The 18535-nt window shown below is 36.0% G+C and overlaps 1 protein-coding gene across 30 annotated transcripts in view; it reads right to left on the reverse strand.

Annotated features, from left to right (window-relative positions):
• The window catches only part of TENM3 (teneurin transmembrane protein 3), a 1586501-nt gene that overhangs the window by 19447 nt on the left and 1548519 nt on the right, over positions 1-18535 (reverse strand). For all 30 annotated transcript variants that reach the window (XM_087874734.1, XM_087874727.1, XM_087874726.1 and 27 more), the window contains one exon: positions 17268-18142. In XM_087874734.1, the coding sequence (XP_087730860.1) occupies positions 17268-18142 (875 nt within the window). The remainder of the gene's footprint in view (positions 1-17267; positions 18143-18535) is intronic.

Consider the following 18535-nt stretch of genomic DNA (forward strand, 5'->3'; position numbering starts at 1 on the left):
GTGTTTTTTGTGGGAAATGGGTCTCTCTCTCCCCCCTCCCCTCCCCCCCTTTCATTTCTGTTTTTCTCTGTTTTTCCTCTCTCTCATTTCTCTCCCTCTCTCATGTGTTTCTTTTTCCTCTTTCTCTCCCTCCATGTTCTGCCCCAGCTACGGAACTCAAGAAATGTAGCACACACAAAACTCCAAACAACTCCATTTACTACAAACACAGTCTTTTTCAAATGCAGGCTATTACTAAAAATGTCCTTAACAGCCTGCCAGAAATTCCAAAGATTAGATAAAGGCTTACAAGAGTTGGCAATTAGCCCAGAAACCAGGTTTGCAAGGAAAATTCACTCTCAAATGCTCAACAAATGACCGGACAAACACACGTTGTTTCCTGCAACGTTTGCTAGCTGTGTGCAAACTTAAATAGGCTAAGGGAGTGGCCAATTAGCCCCAAGCCTTACTCTCGAGGAGCCCTCCTCCTGAGTAACCACTCCTGCCTTTTGGCAGCTCTGCGTGCTCGTGCATTGAGAAGAGGCTCCTCCACTTCACTCTCTTCACTTGAAGGAGCCTCTGGAGGATCTGAAGGCCCTGGCTGAATCTCTGCCTCTGGCACCACATCTTTTTCAGCCTCTTTGCTGTCCGACTCGAGCACCGGCTGCACAGGCTGCTGGCGCGACACCATACCAGCCTCCTCGTCGTCAGGATCAGCCACAATCCGCGCAGGCCACTGGTAGTCCACAACACTCCATCATTTTCTCATTTCTCTCGTACCCCCCCTCATTTGTTTTTCTCTCTTTTTCCTCTCCCTTCTTTTCTCTTCCCTTCTCTCTCATTTGTTTCCCTCTCTTTTCCCTCTCACTCTCTCCTCCATCTTTTTTCATTTCTCTCTTTTTCTCCTCATTTGCTTTTCTTTTTCCTCTCCCTCTCTCTTTCTTTCTTTCTCTCCCCCTTCTTTCTCTCATTTGTTTCTCTCTCATTCTCTCCCTCCATCATTTTCTTATTTCTCTTTTTCTCCTCTTCTTTATCTCTCTCTCCCTCCCTTTTCTCTCTTTTTTTTTATTGCAAAAGTTTTACAATTACATTTTCACCCCTTCCCCCCCCCTCAACCCACCCCAAACTTCCCAACCTCCCTAGCCCTCCCCTCCCCCCGGACTTCCACACAATATACTCATATCAGGTAAAAAAAAACCCTTAGTATAAAACTTATATAAAACTTGAACCCCTCCCTCCCCCTCCTATTTTTTTTCATCTTCATTACATTGAAATATTTCTATCTTAAAATATCATTTTCAAATAAAAGCTATTTGATACTTCCTAGTTTGATATTTGTTCTGAACATAATCTATCCACTTTTTCCATTCCCGTTCATAAGTCTCTTGTAAACAGTCTTTTAAAAATGCTGAAATCTTCGCCATCTCTGCAAAACTGGCCATCTTCAGAATCCATTCCTCGATCGTGGGCACTCCCTCCCTTTTCTCAATCAATGCCGCCGATGGCACCTCTCAGCTAGAGGAGTAAAGAAGCTCAGGGCAGCGGGAAAAGGGGGTTGGCCCCGCCAAACCTCGCATGCCCACCCCGGGCATAATAAATGTGAACATTTGCAAATTAGTGCAGGGGTTTCCTGTAGGAAACTCTCTGCTACAAGATAATTTTTAGCAAAATGCATCTTTAAGGCTGTGTACTGGGAAAAACTCCCACTTTGATCTGTAGTGCTTTTCAAGTAATTCTTTGTCCTACATAGAATATTTAAGTAAAGCTAGCCTTATATAAATACAGAGGTTAAAAACAGAGTATAGGCAGGCTGATATCGGACACATGCTTATTTTGAGAGTTTATTATGAAGAAATAAAGAAATATCAGCAATGTGCCCTCTTGTTCTCATCATTGTCCCTACATTTTCAAGTAGGAGGATGAGATGATTCACCTTTTCTGCTACTGAAAAGCAGCACACAAAGGCTATGTACTTGACATACTGTACTCAGTCACCCACAGATTATCTAAGTGTTTCCTGATACTCCAAATACCAAATGACTCTGTTAGTAATTCTGCTGCGTTATTCCCTGCATAAATGCATTTTTCTTTCTTTGCAAACAATTTGTGACTACTAATTTAACTTAAATCCTGTAATGAACAATGGATCACACAAATAGACTCAGTGGAAGCTCTTCAAAATGCTGTATATGCAGAATTAAAAATAATTAAAAAGTTATCTTTGTTTTCATTTTATTATTAATTGTTCATTCTAAGGGACAAGCTGTAAATTTCACTAATTTCACAACTGGATCTGGATGGATCATTCTAAAAGGTTTCAAAACTTAATTTAATAAAATTCACAACCAGATTAAAATGAATTATCTTGCTTAGGCTATATTTATTAGTTATTTCATTTCTCTGTAAAATAAATGCAAACAGGACTTGCATATAAAAAAGCACTAATAGAACACAGCTAGAGAGAAAACAGTTTTAAAGGATTCTACTGGTACCTATCCTTGTTTACTTAGATATAATAGAGCTGGAGGTCTAGAGAATTGCAATGTAACTCTGAAATATGTAGGCTAAAGAATTCACTGCAAGAAACAATATGTTAATGTTGAGAGCAATCAGGGTTAAGATTTATAGTGCTGAATATGAAATGGCTCTAACATGGCAAGCAACAGAGAAAAGACATGATCTACTTTTGTAAAAGCTACTTTTTTGACTGGGCATCAACCCCATTAAATCCTACAAAACGGTATCACTGCTATTGTGTTCTTTCTGTACTACACAGATTTTTGTACTAGACAAAAAAAATGCAAAAGAATTCCTCATTAAAAGTCATATCATGTACAGTATATGCTTCTTAGTTGCTTTTATGCTATCTCGTGTTCTTCTGTCTAAGCCATTTCTCCTTTCTTTATATCTACATGCATTTTAAGCAATCAATTTCTTGATACTATTACTTTTCTATTCCAGCTGAAGACATTGCTAACATGCCTTTCTAAATTTTAATTCTCATCCAGGAATTCCTCTCTGAATTGATGGACAGTCTACTTATAGCTCTGAGCAAATCTTATAAATATGTCTAGTACTAGGCAATAAAAAAATCAGAGACATTTCTGCAAAATAAATTTTAAGCTACATGTTTGGTCTCCAAAACATGTGAAAATTACAGAGGAAAATTAGATAATGTGATTAAGATTGAAATATATTTATACATTTTTTAATGAATGGTGACAGATATTTAAAAGAATAGATCTGAAATGGTTCACAACAAAACTACAGGTAATCCTTGCTTTACAAGCATTTAACTATATTCAAAGTTACAATGCCATTAAAAAAGTAATCTACAACCTGTCTTTCACATTATGACAATTGCACCACTCCCATAGTCACACAATCACAATAGGGGTGCTTAGCAACTGGCTCACGTTCATGATAGTTGAAGTGTCTTGCAATCATATGATCATGATCTATGACCTTCCCAGCTGGTTTCCAGCAAGCAAAGTCAATTGGGGAAGCCACATATACTTAATGACCATGTGGTTTGCTTAATGACCATGGTAAAAATGGTTGTAAATCTGGGTGTGGTTACAGGATGACTCACTTAATAATTTAATTGCTTAGTGACCAAAATTCTGGGCCCAATTGGGTAGTCAAGGACTACTTCAATTACAATTGTCTATTTATTTGATGAAAAACTTGATCTTGCTTTTCAAGATAATCAATATGAATATGAAAATTCATATTCAGCTGAACTTAATTAATCTATTGGTAGAGAATCTTTAGAGCATGTATCTATATATTTGGCAGAAAATATATCAACTTTTCCATAAATTCATAGTTATGTGGCATATACTGACATTTTTATTTTTAGGACACAAAATTAAATATGAGAGACTTTTGTACAATACTGCTTGTGTACTTGCTCCACAAATTTTGTACTGAAATATATTCTTATGTATAAAAAAAAAGTTGAACAATTTATACAATCTGAAAAAAACAGAGTATTACTTTTCAGCCTTTGGCTAAAATCAAGTGTGCAGTAATTACATATCAAAGAAAATATCCTGCTTCTTAGTTATTATGTAGAAATATGCATTTATTTTGCATGGTTAACAGGCGATTCAAAAAAAATCTGGTAAAATATTAATTGGCTTATTAGGTGTACAAAATGTTTTCAGCTAACCTTTTTCTTTTAAAAGAAGAATACCATGGGTTTTCCAGTCCTAAATTATCTGAGTAACCTATTTATTTTTTAAATTTTTACATTTATCCATAACACATTAACAAACTTGATTAAGAAAGCATGTAACATTGTTAAAAGTATGAACTGATTTCCACACTATTTCAAAACAATAGTAATTAAATAAACACATCTGCTTTTTTTAAACTTTCAATGTATATATCATTGTTGTATTCCTGAATTGGATTGGGTGCAACTTGAAAGCTACAACATCAGCAAAAAGGTATTTTGCTTCCCTTTATTTCATTTCATTTTTTACTTCTGGGAAATAAAATGTCCCATTTCACAATTTCTTTTCATTCAGGGTTACATTATTTTCCTCAAAATATGTCAAGCACAATAAATTTCCAGGAATACTTTAATAAGCAGTTTTTAAAGGTACTTCTGAAGTTTGCTTTGTTGATTTTGAAAATAATGATCTCTTCTTTCTCTAGATAATAACATTTACTTATCTCTTACAAGCCAGGAGCTTAGAGTTTCCTCACAATGTATATTGAGATTTTCTAACTATATGTTAAATTTAATTAGGCGCTCTGAAGCTTTGTGTTATTGTAACTTTATTTTTGGGAATGACACAGGCTTTTCTAATGTCTTTAGTGTAATAATTCAGTAAGTATATATATATATAGATAGATAGATAGATAGATAGATAGATAGATAGATAGATAGATATATGCTTGTAATATGGACGCAATGTTTTCATTTGTTAAAATCAAAGTCAGCATAAGGATCTACTATCACCTTTCATTACAGCCCTCACAACCTTAAAGAAAATGCACAAATGGGATCAAAACTTTAAATTTTTAACTTCTTAAAACCATAAAACTGCAACACTTTAAAAATAGACAGCAGGAGAAACAAGATATTCAGCAGCATCAATTCAATTAATGGTTTTCAGTTAATACCAAATATTTACAAGCCAGAAAGTCATGGAGGAAGCTACTGTCTCTTTAGAAAATGTTCTGTTATGGATTGATACATAACACATCACTGACAAGGACAATCTCATAAGAAGATATTTTTATTGGGTATTGCATTCCTAACTGATATGGAAAGGATGGGATCCATCAACTAAATAAAATCCTGGCCTATGTAGCAGTTATATGTCAACAAAAGCACTTAGAACCTGGCGTCATAGCAAATTGGCAGCCAGTATATTTCCATCCTATCAGGCAGAGAATATATTAACATTAGATAACCCTTTTAGCTCTTTAATTAGCTAAATTAGCTATATAATGCTGAATATGCAAAATAAACTCAGGCTGGGGTGAGGTTTAAAAGTATCACCATCTAAAGTCCACTTCATTAATTCAATGTTTAGTTTATCAGCCACAGGGTATTTCACGGTGACAATGGTTCTAGCTAGCAAATTGGCTAGCATTGGGAAAAGGAGTGCAGATTTTTTAGCAAGTGGCACAACTTCTATACCTTTGGAATTTTTGTATCCTTTACACCTGTATATATTTACCCTATCAGAATATGCACAGGGATTTCTTCTATCGAAATCAAATTAGCTATTAAAGATTGGGAAAGAAGCAGGGCAGGAAAAGTCTAGCTCAGCAGCCCCCAACCTTTTGGGCACTAGGGACCAGCTCCATGGAGGGCAGTTTTTCTGCAGACCATGGAGGCGTGGTTTTGAGTGTTGCCTAGATCCGGTGTATGCATGAATGGGGCTTCGCTCACTTGCGTGGCTTGGTTCTTGGTGGGCCAAGTATCAGTCCGTGGCCAGGGACCCCTGGTCTAGCTTTTGTAAGAAGAGGAAAAGCAGCCTAGATTTGGGGATTGTTGAAGAAACTGTTTCAAAGAGACTGGACCTTACTTGACTTTCATATGTGGATTGGAATTTAATCTTATCATTTTTAAAATTATGTTTTTATCCCTGATTATCACTAAAGTTACTCTTCTGAAATCTGTGTGCTGTTTAATTATTTGGTTTGTCAGTTACATGGAGTTTGACATATGGTTCCAATTCTCTTGTCCAGATCCTTAAATCTCCTGTGGTGAATTGTACATACAAAGTTGGAATAAATGCAGCACTGGGCATTTTGTATGGTTTACATAAATCCTGGCCTATAGCAGGCGTCTCCAGGCTGCAGTATTAGATCAATTGAGAGCGATGTTAAAAAAAAATCAAATTACATGACCTGAAGTAGATACACACAATCTAGTTCTATTAGAATTGCAACAACAGCTACAGATTAAAATGCTCTTTAAATATACAGGAAGAAACAAAATATTTTTGTTCAAAGCTAAAAGGTAGATGTTAAAAGCTGCATCAAAATGGCTTTTTGCCATATTATATTCTGCCAGTAGAATGTCTGTATGGTAGCCTGTATCTGTCTGTATTACACTCTCAATGCAACAACAATCACTACTGATTTTGAAAATGAACTCATTTGCCCGATAATTTTTAATAATCTGTGATAAATGTATGATTTTTAATGTCAGACACGTTCTTTTATTTTATGTGGTCAATACGATTAATCTGGAGCTATGCAATGGATTAAAATTATTTGCTCAGTCCATTTCATTTCTGCTTCACTAAATTCAAGATAATGTAACTACAGCAATAAGAATACAGAAAATGGTCTGGCTTCCGGCGCCGCCAGATGGTCCTCTGTGACCGCCGCCCCGTTGCCGGTAAAAGAGCCGCCTTTACATCTGAAAGGCGGCTCGAAAAACTCAATTTCCTGATGGAAATGTGAGTCTGAGCGGGCGGGGGTGGGTAGAGCCCTCTGCGAAGTCCCCAGAGTCTTTTTTTAACTCTTGGGGACGGGTGGATTGGAGCTCCCTATTGTCCCTTGCCGCCGCTCCGGGCATCGAGTGCAATCTGCTTTTTTTTGCAGAGCTAGGCGCTGGAACCGGATTAACTAACGAAACTAACAGATGGACTTATTAAAAAAGATGAGACTTGGATTTTGGACCCTAAGTCGCAAGTATCCTTAATGAATTTACAAGCATTTTAAAGTGAAAGAGGAAAAAAAAAAGCTTTAAAATGGCCACTGAGGCTTGAGAAGTAGAAGAAAGCTGAAACTAAGAGTCCTTCCATAACAGATACAAAGTAGCGGAATATATACTTCTGGCTACAATTTGAAAGAAAAAGAGTTATTTTAAGTTCCTCTCTTCTTGGAGATTTGTACTTGATCTTGTTTGGGGGGTAAAAAAGAACAGCCTGCTGGAAGGATGGCGTTACTAATGAAATCTGATAGACAAGAAGGGGGGCGGGTGCTCCCCCACTCGCAACTGCTTGAGCAAGCTCTGAGCCTACAGACTTCGCAGAATGGTTTTAATTTAAAAGAATTTATTCAGGAGGAAATGGCAAAATGTTATGAGACTGTGAACCAGGAATTCGAAAATTTAAGGCAGGAAATTAAAGAAATGATACAACAAAAGTATGACAATTTGCAACAAAAGATTGTAACAGTGACTAATGGTTTTTCAGAAATTGTTATAAAGTTGGATACAAATATTAAATTGTTAGAGTCTAAAATGGAGAAAATTGATAATTTGGACAATAAAATACTAAGAATTGAAAAGGACTTAATAAATATTCGAGATAATAGCTCAGAACTAAAGTCTAAAAAGGAAGCTGGCCACGAGACTTATAATGCAGAAGATATAAAGCAAGGAATTGAAAGAGAGGTTGTAATGCTGCAGTACAGAATCACAGAATTTGCGATCAGAATTAGAGGTTTACAGGAAAATTATAGTGATGATTTAAGAAAAACATCTGCTCAAGTTTTGGCTGGGATCTTAAATGTTCATCCTGAGGAGGTATTCAGTAAAATTAATAAGGCTTATAGAGTGAATTCCTGGATTGCAAAACAAAGGCAACTGCCTAGAGATGTGGTGATTTACTTTACAGATAAAGAGATAAGGAATGATATTGTGCAAAAATCTTTTAATTCTACTTTACAACTGAATGGGAGAAAAATCTGGATATTTAAGGAATTGCCGCCTAAGATGGTAAGAGATAAAAAGAAATTTGGTTTTTTGGTGACTGAGTTAAGAAGACAAAATATTCTATTCAGGTGGGATGTCCCAGTGGGTATAATACTGAGATATCAAGGAATAAGATATCAGATAAATACTGTTGAAAAAGCGGAAGAATTTTATCATAAGGTACTTAAAAAGCAAAATCAACAAGAGACAGAAATTCAAGAAAAGCAGAAGGAGATGGAGACAATGAAGAAACAACAAGTTAAAGAGGTCTCCACAGATGAGCCGCTTTTGGATTCTCTTTCAGAGGTCTCAGCTGGATTATTTAATATAAGAGAGGCGGTTCTGGATCCTATTGCAATGATTTGTCAAACCACAAACCAGCATGGAAGTCAATTAGTTGATATACAATTTACAGAACCAGAAAGATCTCAGCCACAAAAGCAAACCCAACAGGATCAAGTTATACACCAGCAAAACCAAATAGTTGATATACAATCTACAGGAAGGAATTTAGGATGGAGATCCAACCCACAAAAAGTCAAGAAAAGAAGAAGTAGGTCTCACAAACATAAAAACTTTTAAACTAAACAACAGTAATGCCAGTTACTTATGAGAGTACTGAATATATGAAAAGATAATTGGCAAAGCATTGGTTTATTTTATCCTGAGGAAAGGACAGATCTCTGCAGTGCTGAATTATTTTGGGGTGTGAAAAAGGCCTTAAATTGAATGGTTGTAAACATCTTGTTTGATTTTTGGATTTCCGGATAAATATATTACGTGTATGTCGAGTTATATGGCAAGAGATTTACTGATTGGGGCACGCAGAAGATCTGGTTGTTACCCTATTACGATGGTTGGAATTAATAATCTGGATAAAAGATACCTCCATAAACATTATACGGAATATAATTATAAAGTCACTCGGGTGGTTGTTGGGGGCTTTTTTTGTTTCTTTTTTCCAATATGAAGATATTCGTTACTGATGGGGGCAGATGGTAATTGAAGATTCTGAAAATACTGTTGGAATAAGGATGCGATGTTACCCTAACATGGGTGATGGAATTTATCATCCAGTTGAAGGATATTACAGAAGATGTTATATGGATTACAAGCAAAAAGTTTTTTTTTTCTTCTAGGATTTTATTTACATAAGGGAATATTTTTCTAGGGGAGTGGGCAGAAGAATAAAGATATTAAGAATAATTATGGTAATTTTGTAGGAAAGTGGGTGGAGATAGGATAGGTTACGGATTGTTTAGTTTAAAGAAAAGGGATATTATGTTTAGATCTGAATGTATGTAATGAAGGGGGGGAAGGAAATTAGTTGAATTGAATAAGTGTCAAATTAGGATTTATTGAATAGTTTTAGAGCGGAAGTATGCTTTGAAATGTTATATTGTATGGGGGGTAGTAAAAGGGTAGATCACGAGCCGAAATTGTTAAATTGGGAGATATAATAATATCATTATGTTAAATCAGGAGTTACTAGATATTGTTATAATAGAATGTCACTTTGAAATGCATATTACAGCATAGTATAAGGGGGGTATGATAATTTTATTAGAAAGAAAGGGTCAGTATATGGAGATGGAGTAAGTGGATAGCAAAGTACGATATAATCTGTTATGAATTTGGGTTTATTATGAAGAAGTCAAAGGGGAAGGGGGGTGAGGGGGGTTAGGGAGGAGGGGGGGAAGGGGGAAAATTTGTATTTGAAAAACTTTTTCAATAATAAAAAAAAAGAATACAGAAAATAATTGTATTTATAAAATAGTAGATATCAGACAGAAAAATCAAACACTATTTCACAGTTTACTCTTGATACAGCTCTCAAAACACAATTAAGATCAAATCTTCCTTCAAATTGTCAGGCACATATCAGAGAAATTACATATTTGAATAATCTGTGAGCCAAACAAATGTGGAAGAAAGGGAAGAGTTTTGTTAGAAATATAAAGGGTTATTTAGAATGCAAAACTTGACTTCCTTTGAAATCCAATATATAATTACAGAAACATTTAGCAACTCAGAGAATAATTAGGACTGAATGACAATATAGTATTCACCTGACCTTGTAACAGATAATTAAACAGCTTTTTAAATTTTTAATTGCAATGTTGAATGGCTTGCAAGATGAACAGCCTTTGGAAACACAATGGAAATAGTACTTATTTGCTAATTGATAATTTTAGTATTTGTTTTTATAGGGAGGAAGACCCTTTTGAATAAAACTCAACTCTGGGATGATTTCTGGGCTAAAACTGACATATTTTGGCACCAATACAGGAATGTTTTACTTCTCCTGTTCTGCAATGTTCTTCCAATAACCTAATCTAGTTTTAGATTTAACCCTGGTATTTTCTCATAATCCAAATGTTAACCAACTCTAACTCTGTTTGTCTTGGTAACCTAGGTTTCCACTTTTGGCTTAATAGAATTCAGGAAAAAATATCACAGAATGCTACTATATACTTAAATTGAACCAGATACTGATTGGGTCAGAAATATTTACCGGTATGTGGCAAAAAAGAATCAGACCAGGGGTGAAATGCTCCCGGTTCGGAAAGGCTCGGGCGAATAGGTAGTGATGGCAGCAAGCAGTTCGGAGAACCGGTAGCAAAAATCCCTTCCCCCCCAGCCTCCAGCTTGCTTACCTTCGCTTTTTGGACTGAATCCTGAGCTGCTGGTTGCAACGCCTGCCTTGCTTCGCTTGCTGTAATCCCTGCAATCCATTGCATCAGCAAGCAAGTGAATCTCCCTGCCTGCAATCAAGCTCATCGGTGAGCAGCTCTATTTGCCTGCCTGCCTTGTCCCTTCAATTGGGTAAGTTTTTTTTTCCCCTTTGAGAGCTTTAAAAAAAATAGTTAATTGGGTTTTTTTTTAATTGTTCTCTTTTTAGACCTAGCCATTTAAAGTTTAGGAATTTTTAAATTTAGCTGCTTTTATATAAAAATAAAAATAAAATAAAATAAAATAATATTTATTCAGCTTTCTGGGATTTTGTGTGTTTCTGTAGTGTTTCACTCTAATTACACAAACACACAAAATCTCACAAAGCTGTATGTGGAATTTTGTGTGTGTAAAGTGTGAAAGTTGGTTTTTTGGGGGCTTTTTGTGGCTCTGTGAGGTTCCTGCTTGTTGCAGGGGCCATTTTGGGTCTAGCACAGCTGCTTTTACATTGTGGGTGAGCCAGTTGTGTTGTGTTGTTTTGTAGGTTAAAAAAGGGCAAAGAAGTGACGTCGACTTGGCCACACCCACCTGACCACCAAGTCCCGCCCACTAATTAAGCCCCACCCACAGAACCGATAGCGAAAAGTTTTAGATTTCACCCCTGAATCAGACACTCAGATAACATGCTCAAGCAGGTATGCTGCAAAATTTGTGGCTATATTCATATGAATTTGGAAAACTTGGTCAGTTTGTACTATGTGAACCCACTCATGTGGTTAATATATGATTTAATGTACTGTAATGTGAAAACTCAGAAAAATGAGTTGATTAAAACCAAGTTAAATGTGTTGTATAACACAGCCATAGTAATAGAATAAATTGACCCTGAAGTGAATCATAATAATCATCTTATGTTTTAACAGCTACTCATTAGCTTTTCATATCTGCATATTTTAAATAGGTATTTGCAATCACATGGTATATTTTGATGTAGTAATTTATTCTAAATGGTAAATATTATAATACAAAGTTTTAGGACTGAGCATGAACAAGTATTACCTACTTCCATGCCTATTTGCAATAATATTTTGTGTCATAGCATCTGCAAAGAGCAGGGACACGAGACAGTTGCTGTCTCAAAAAATCAAACAGTGCTATTTTTGTATTCATTGCCTCAGAGCTAGTAAAGTATAAGTATTATTTTCAAGAGGGTTTTTTTTGTTCCTTTAAGTCAGTTTTTTGCAACTACCTGGATAAGTCCCTGAGTTTTCTTGGGAAGGTTTCTCAGAAGTGCCAATGCCTCCTCCCTAAGGCTGAAAGAAAGCGACTAGCCCAGTGACCCAGAATCACCCAGATGGCTTTGTGGCTAGGCTGGGACTAGAACTCACAGTCTCATGGTTTCTACTCTGATGCCTTAACCATTACATCAATCTGACTCTTTTCATTTGCAGTATTGTTGCTGGAAATTTTCTTTACTGTCAAGCTACTGAAAATTACCAATCAAATGCAAATCTCTCATAGCATTCTTTACTAATCAAGAATTCTAAGTATACTGTATATAATACTATATAGATGATCCTATTAGTTTGTCCAACATTTTTAAACAATGAAATGAGGTAAAACTGGGACATTCAAAACGTCCCCTAAATATTGGGGGTGGGGGTGGGGAATCTATTGCTTAACACATTGTAAGCCGCCCTGAGTCTCCGGAGGTGGGCGGCATATAAATCAAATTAAAAAAAAAAAATCTACACTATCTCAGATCAGAGGCAAACATATATTTAAATCCTGAGACTTTACAATGGAATTCCCTTTGCCAAGTTGCTATGATATATTGAAAGGGATAGTTCTGCAGATTATTCCAATGGCAATGTTACTTTTCTATCATGTCGTATGTGGATATGGATTACTTCTAGAACAAGTGTAAAAAATGTATGGATAAAAAATACAGTAATTCTGAAAAGGTTTATGGATAACATATAGTTCATGGACTACTGCATTTCATAGTTCAGCATTCCAATAGAGAACCCCAGAACAATTGAAACTTTTATCTGGATTTTTAGCAGTAAAGTTAAGTGACAATTAAGATTCAACAAGAAAGTTTGGGGATTAATACAGGGACTCTAGACTATATGAAGAGAGAGTCTGAATTGTTTGCCAGGAATTCCCTGTTTCAGAATACCACTCCCCACTCCCCACTAGAATTCATCTGTCAGGAAATAGAGTTGGGTCCTTCTGCATCTCAGTTAACTAATTTAAATATCAGTTCAAATGTTACTGCTGAGGACATAAAACTCAATCTACTAAGTGTCTTGCTATGTTTATCTTGCCCCCGTCGGAAGAAAATATCGTGTATTTTACTATGGCATCTCAGTGTTGCTGAAATTGTATAATCAGTAGGACAGCACGTTTAATGAAAGGATTTAACCTTCTCTTGACATGGGAAGGACTTCCTGCAGTGTAAGATTTTTCACTGGAAATAAAATGTGAATTAATTTTTAATGTGAATGATAAATATTTAGTTAGAAAGTTTTGCCTACATAAATATGTATTTTATTTTTAATTCTTTATTTTCAACAACAGCTAATAATAAAATAATTAAAAATAAGCACCTAAAATATGAACAAAAATTAAAAGAATAGAAGAAATAAAAAATAATTACGACTATGGTCCAGATATTGACTAAATCATAAAGTTTAACTGTGTAAAAGGAGATCGATGCATAAGACTCTCCTTAATTGTATCCCATCTACTCTGTTGGTTGCTCTTCATAACATTGAACATGGGCACAATTCTCTACTAGGATCCCAAATAGCCAGGCCCCTAGCAGAGGTGACATTTCCTTCATCTTCAAACTTAAAACAATGACGGTGATTGACTGAATATAACGAAAATTATATTCGTTCAACATATGGCAATATTGGTAGCATTAGACTGAAAAGTAAAAAAAAACAAAACACCCCAAATCAACAGACGCAGAATTTCATGCAAGAGATGATTGTTTTTAGAGACATCAAGAACTCTTCCCAAGTAGCCCTGTGGAATAAGTCACACCAGTTTAGCATGGGTGAAGATTGCTGTATATTTCTCTATACTTCTGTTTTTCTGTGAACCTGGATTGCACGCTTAGAATTCTTCTGTATGTCACTAAGATGTAAAGAGTTAAATGTGAGAGAATACAATACCCTCAAGACCCTGCTGTTCCGCCAGGCCGGGCTATCAATGTAAATGATTTTAAATTGGGTGTTTTAAATTTTTGAGTTTTAATTTGGGCCGAAATTATTTAATAATTTTAATTATTTTTAATTGATGTCTGTATATTTTTGTGTTTTTAATAGGCTGTACACCGCCCTGAGACCTTCGGGAGAAGGGCGGTATAGAAATAAAATAAAATAAAATAAAATAATACTAATACTAATACTAATACTAATACTAATACTAATACTAATACTAATAATAATAATTCAAACCAGAATTCAGACAAGGTACAAATGCTTCCTTTCTTGGGGCTAGACTTCATAAGGATCAGATGTACAGCTGCTAGGTCCTCTTGGGTTTGATACTGGTCCTAGAAAGCCACATTATGTTAGTGGCAAGATGGACCGTTTATCAGCACTGGCTGATATAGTAGGAACACTCATTCTGCAAGGATAGAATTTGCAAAGTGCTTTTTTTGAATTGCCATAATAAAATAGTTTTGAAACTCCAATTGCTCCATAATGCAATAATTTGGATGATGAATGGTGCTTGTAGGAAATAAGAAACCAGCTGTACTGGTTAACAATTGCTTCATGAGCTCAAGTCAATGTGCTCAGTATGGTGTATAAAATCTTATATAGCTTGGGCCCAGGTTACTTGAAGAATTGCTAATTCCTATATAGCTTGCACTATACTTTTTGCTAATTCTGTTTTTTCTATTGTGAGAACAATTTGCTATTGTAATTGTTATAGTTCTGGAAGGGGCTTAACATATTTTACTGAGATTTCCTAGGGTTCAAAAGAGTTCTTTAGAATTTTTAAGGCCTTCTTAAATGGGCTATAATGGCTTTTTACTTTGGCTTTTATATCAGTGTTTGTAAGCTGCCAAGAGCCACAAATGCATTGGGCAGCACATACTTTGTAAAAGAAAAAAGTAAAAATAAAACAGAATATGGTTTGATTATTTGAATTATGAAGCAGGTTCAAAGTAATATTTTATTTTCATTTTGATTAATACATACTTTTCCATGTATTTTGACTTAATTTTATATTTAGCTATTGAAATATATCAATTCAGAATACACCTTTTTATCACAAAATAATATTAAGATTTCATGTTATTTAAACAGGTGGATGTCTAAATGCATTAAAAAATACCAGTCCTCATACATATATTGAAAAGGATGTTTAACTGATTTACAGATTAGAATCATACTTCAGTTGTTTTCTGGAAAGAAGCTACATGCCTAAATAATAGGAATTTCTTGATGGCTTCTTATAACAAAAGAAAAACTATGTTCGAATTCGAAGATAAATTTTCTATTATCATACCTATAAAAGTTGACCTGACAGTCAAATTGACTTTTTGAATAATAGGATAAGTTATATGTTAGGACCAATTATAGGACTCAGCCTGCATAGTAAAATGCATGGAAGAAATGATTCCAATTATTTCTTTCCCCTATATGGTGTCATATTGTTTAGGACAAAAACAGAGAACTTTGAGATGCTTATTGATGGCTATACTGGAAAGGAAAGGGAAGTTTCTTTGATTTCTTTAAATTAACATAGGGTTGGTAATATGCTTCTAAATATCTCCATTAGTGCTTATTTAATTCCCTAATCTATTTAAATGGGCGGTTTAATGTTTCAACTCACCTAATTTCGTATTTTTACGATTATAGCACATCCTTCTTCTGCCCTTTAAATTTCTTCTATTGTCTTTTGAATGTCTTCATTCTTATTCCATGGTCTTTTTTCACATCCTGTACTATATCAACTTAAAAACCAACTTCCATTCCTGTCTCTTTTTTTATTGCTGCCTAGCAATGTTTAAGTCTAAGTTATTTCCGTTATTACTTTTCAGACTGGACATTTAGGTTTATGTCTCTTCTGCTAGTCTTGCAATAGGAACATTATATTGATGCAACCATCTTTTGACAGCTATTGTTACTGTGTTTTCCCCAAAATAAGACCCTGTCTTATATTTTCTTGAACCCCAAAATAAGTGCTTGGCCTTATTTTTGGGGAGGTCTTATTATTTTGGGGCACATGGAGCAAGACAGGGCTCCTCTTGCCGTCTTACCTGATTTCCAGCTCTGTCTCCCTAACCCTAACCAGAGGAAATGGTGGGGACCGGCTGCGCATGCGTTTAAATATTTTCAGGGAGGGCTTATTTTTGGGGAGGGCTTATTTTCAGGGGGCAGCTTATTTTAGCACATGTGCTCAAAAGTGCGATTGGGTTTATTATTAGATGCCTTATTTTCAGGGAAACAGGGTAGTTATAAGCCATAGCACTTTTCTGAGGTACACAGAAAAAGATGCTGTTCCGTTCAGAATCTGACTGTATGTTTCCTAGGTGGTGTCTGGCTAGCTATACATGGAAATGATACATGAATCTAATTCATGCTGGATTAAATGGATCTGGGACCCAATCCAGCAGAGTTCTGAATAATCTGAATTGTTTTTCATAAGAACATGCGTAGAATAATTGAGAAAACAGAAGCTGACATTTTCTGAGGAAAGCAACTTTCTCAGAACCAGTCCAAACAATTATAAGCAGCTGCTTAACACACTACAGCAGGGATATCAAACTCAAGGCCCGGGGGGCGGAATTGGCCCGCCGGGGTGCTTAGATCCCCTGGAAACAGTGAATGACTGGCCCACAATGTCTCTACCAGTGAAAACGGAGCTCGGAGGGCCGCCCGTGGCCCTCCTGAGCTCCATTTTCACTGGCAGAGGGTTGTAGGCGGCTTTTGCAGCCGAAAATGGAGCTCAGGAGCCCGTTTTCGCTAGTAAAGCACTCGGGCTACCACAGAGTCCCCTAACACGAATTATGTTGAGTTGGCCACGCCCACGCCAGCCCCCTGAGGTTAAACACAACCCTGATGCGGACCTCAATGAAATTGAGTTTGACACACCTGTAATTGTTGTTACAGGAAACAACAAACATTGTTTTCATATTTTCTACCTCAGAGTAGTTTGGCACTACATGTCAAAATAACTTAATATTAAGTTAAGCTGTTTTTCTATAGTACACAAATGGGATTGATTGATTTAGCCTGGTTATCAGCTTTGGTTACAGCATTACTCTGGATTTCTTATCAGATAGATCGTGTATTCTGTTTTGGGTGCACAATTCCTCTTCTAATAGTTGCTTTATCAGTTTTATTAATATATATCAAATTTCAATTACACCAACCTGTGCATGCTTCAAAATGATACACATTAAGCTTATACTTACTCAAAAAATGTTGTCCATCCAATTTCATCACTTCTAGTTGCTAGGAGGCCACTGTTGCCATGATATGTAAACAAGACTAGTTCCTGTCCTTGTGCTATCATATTTTTTAAGCAACCGTTGGTTCCTATGGTTAACCAGATGACTTGATTGTCTGGAGATACTACCCTTACTGGCATCCGATTGGGGTCACGCCTAATTCGAAGGGTATTTCCATTGCTGTCAGTAACTGCAGTTATATCATTATCATTACTGTAGCTAAAATTGTAAAGATAGTCTCCTGTGACTAAACTCATTGTGTACTGATGAGTGCCATTGACATCAAAGATATAGAGCTCCTGATCAGTTGGAGAGGCAACTTCATAAAAGTTCATGGAATTCAGCAATGGTTTGTTCTTTGACACAGCTCTTATTCGAATATTTCCAAGATCTGCAATATACAGTGTTCCATCAGGTGATACAGCTAAGGAAGAAGGGGCACTGAGTTTGGCATCTTTAGCATAGCCATCACCATTTTGATAGCAGTCACAGTTAACATCGTTTTTGCAATCACATTCAGAAGGTATTCCAGCAACTAATGAGATTTCTCCATCAGTTGTTACTTGTCTTATTCTGTTTATCTTTTTTTCATCTGTTTCTGTAATGTAAAGCACCCCATTATAAGACAAAGCAATAGCCGTGGCTGATTCTAAGGTAGTTTGTACTGCATGTTTTCCTACTGTATATTCCACTCCAGGAACCTGGCAGTGCATTGGTCTTCCAGCAGCTATACGGACTTGCCGATTTTCTGTAATTTGAAGCACTACGTTGTTATCCAGCACATATATGGAGTTATCCATTGGGTTGATAGCTAAATCTGTTGGCCACTCTAGACGTACCTTATCAAAACAAGAACAATTTATTAACACATTAGTTATCCTGGCTTTAGACAAATAATTTTTTTGAATGAAATTTAAAATAGCCCTAGTTGCTGCTTTTGGAATAGTGTTCTGTTTTCTTTTAATTGCATGGGATTACTGAGAATGGTATTATTCAACAATTTAAATGGCTTAACTTAGGTGAAAATAATTAGACTAAAAATTAAAAACATTACAACTTGATAGAGCCTTGGTAGTACAGTGGTCTAAAGCACCCTGTTATTAAGACCAGCTGCCTGCAATTACTGCAGGTTCGAATCTCGCCAAGGCTCAAGGTTGACTCAGCCTTCCATCCTTTCCAAGGTAGGTAAATTGAGGACCCAGTTGTGGGGGCAATAAGCTGACTTTGTATAA

Source organism: Pantherophis guttatus, chromosome 8, assembly GCF_059756535.1.
Source record: "Pantherophis guttatus breed Tessera chromosome 8, ASM5975653v1, whole genome shotgun sequence".
NCBI lineage: Eukaryota > Metazoa > Chordata > Lepidosauria > Squamata > Colubridae > Pantherophis > Pantherophis guttatus.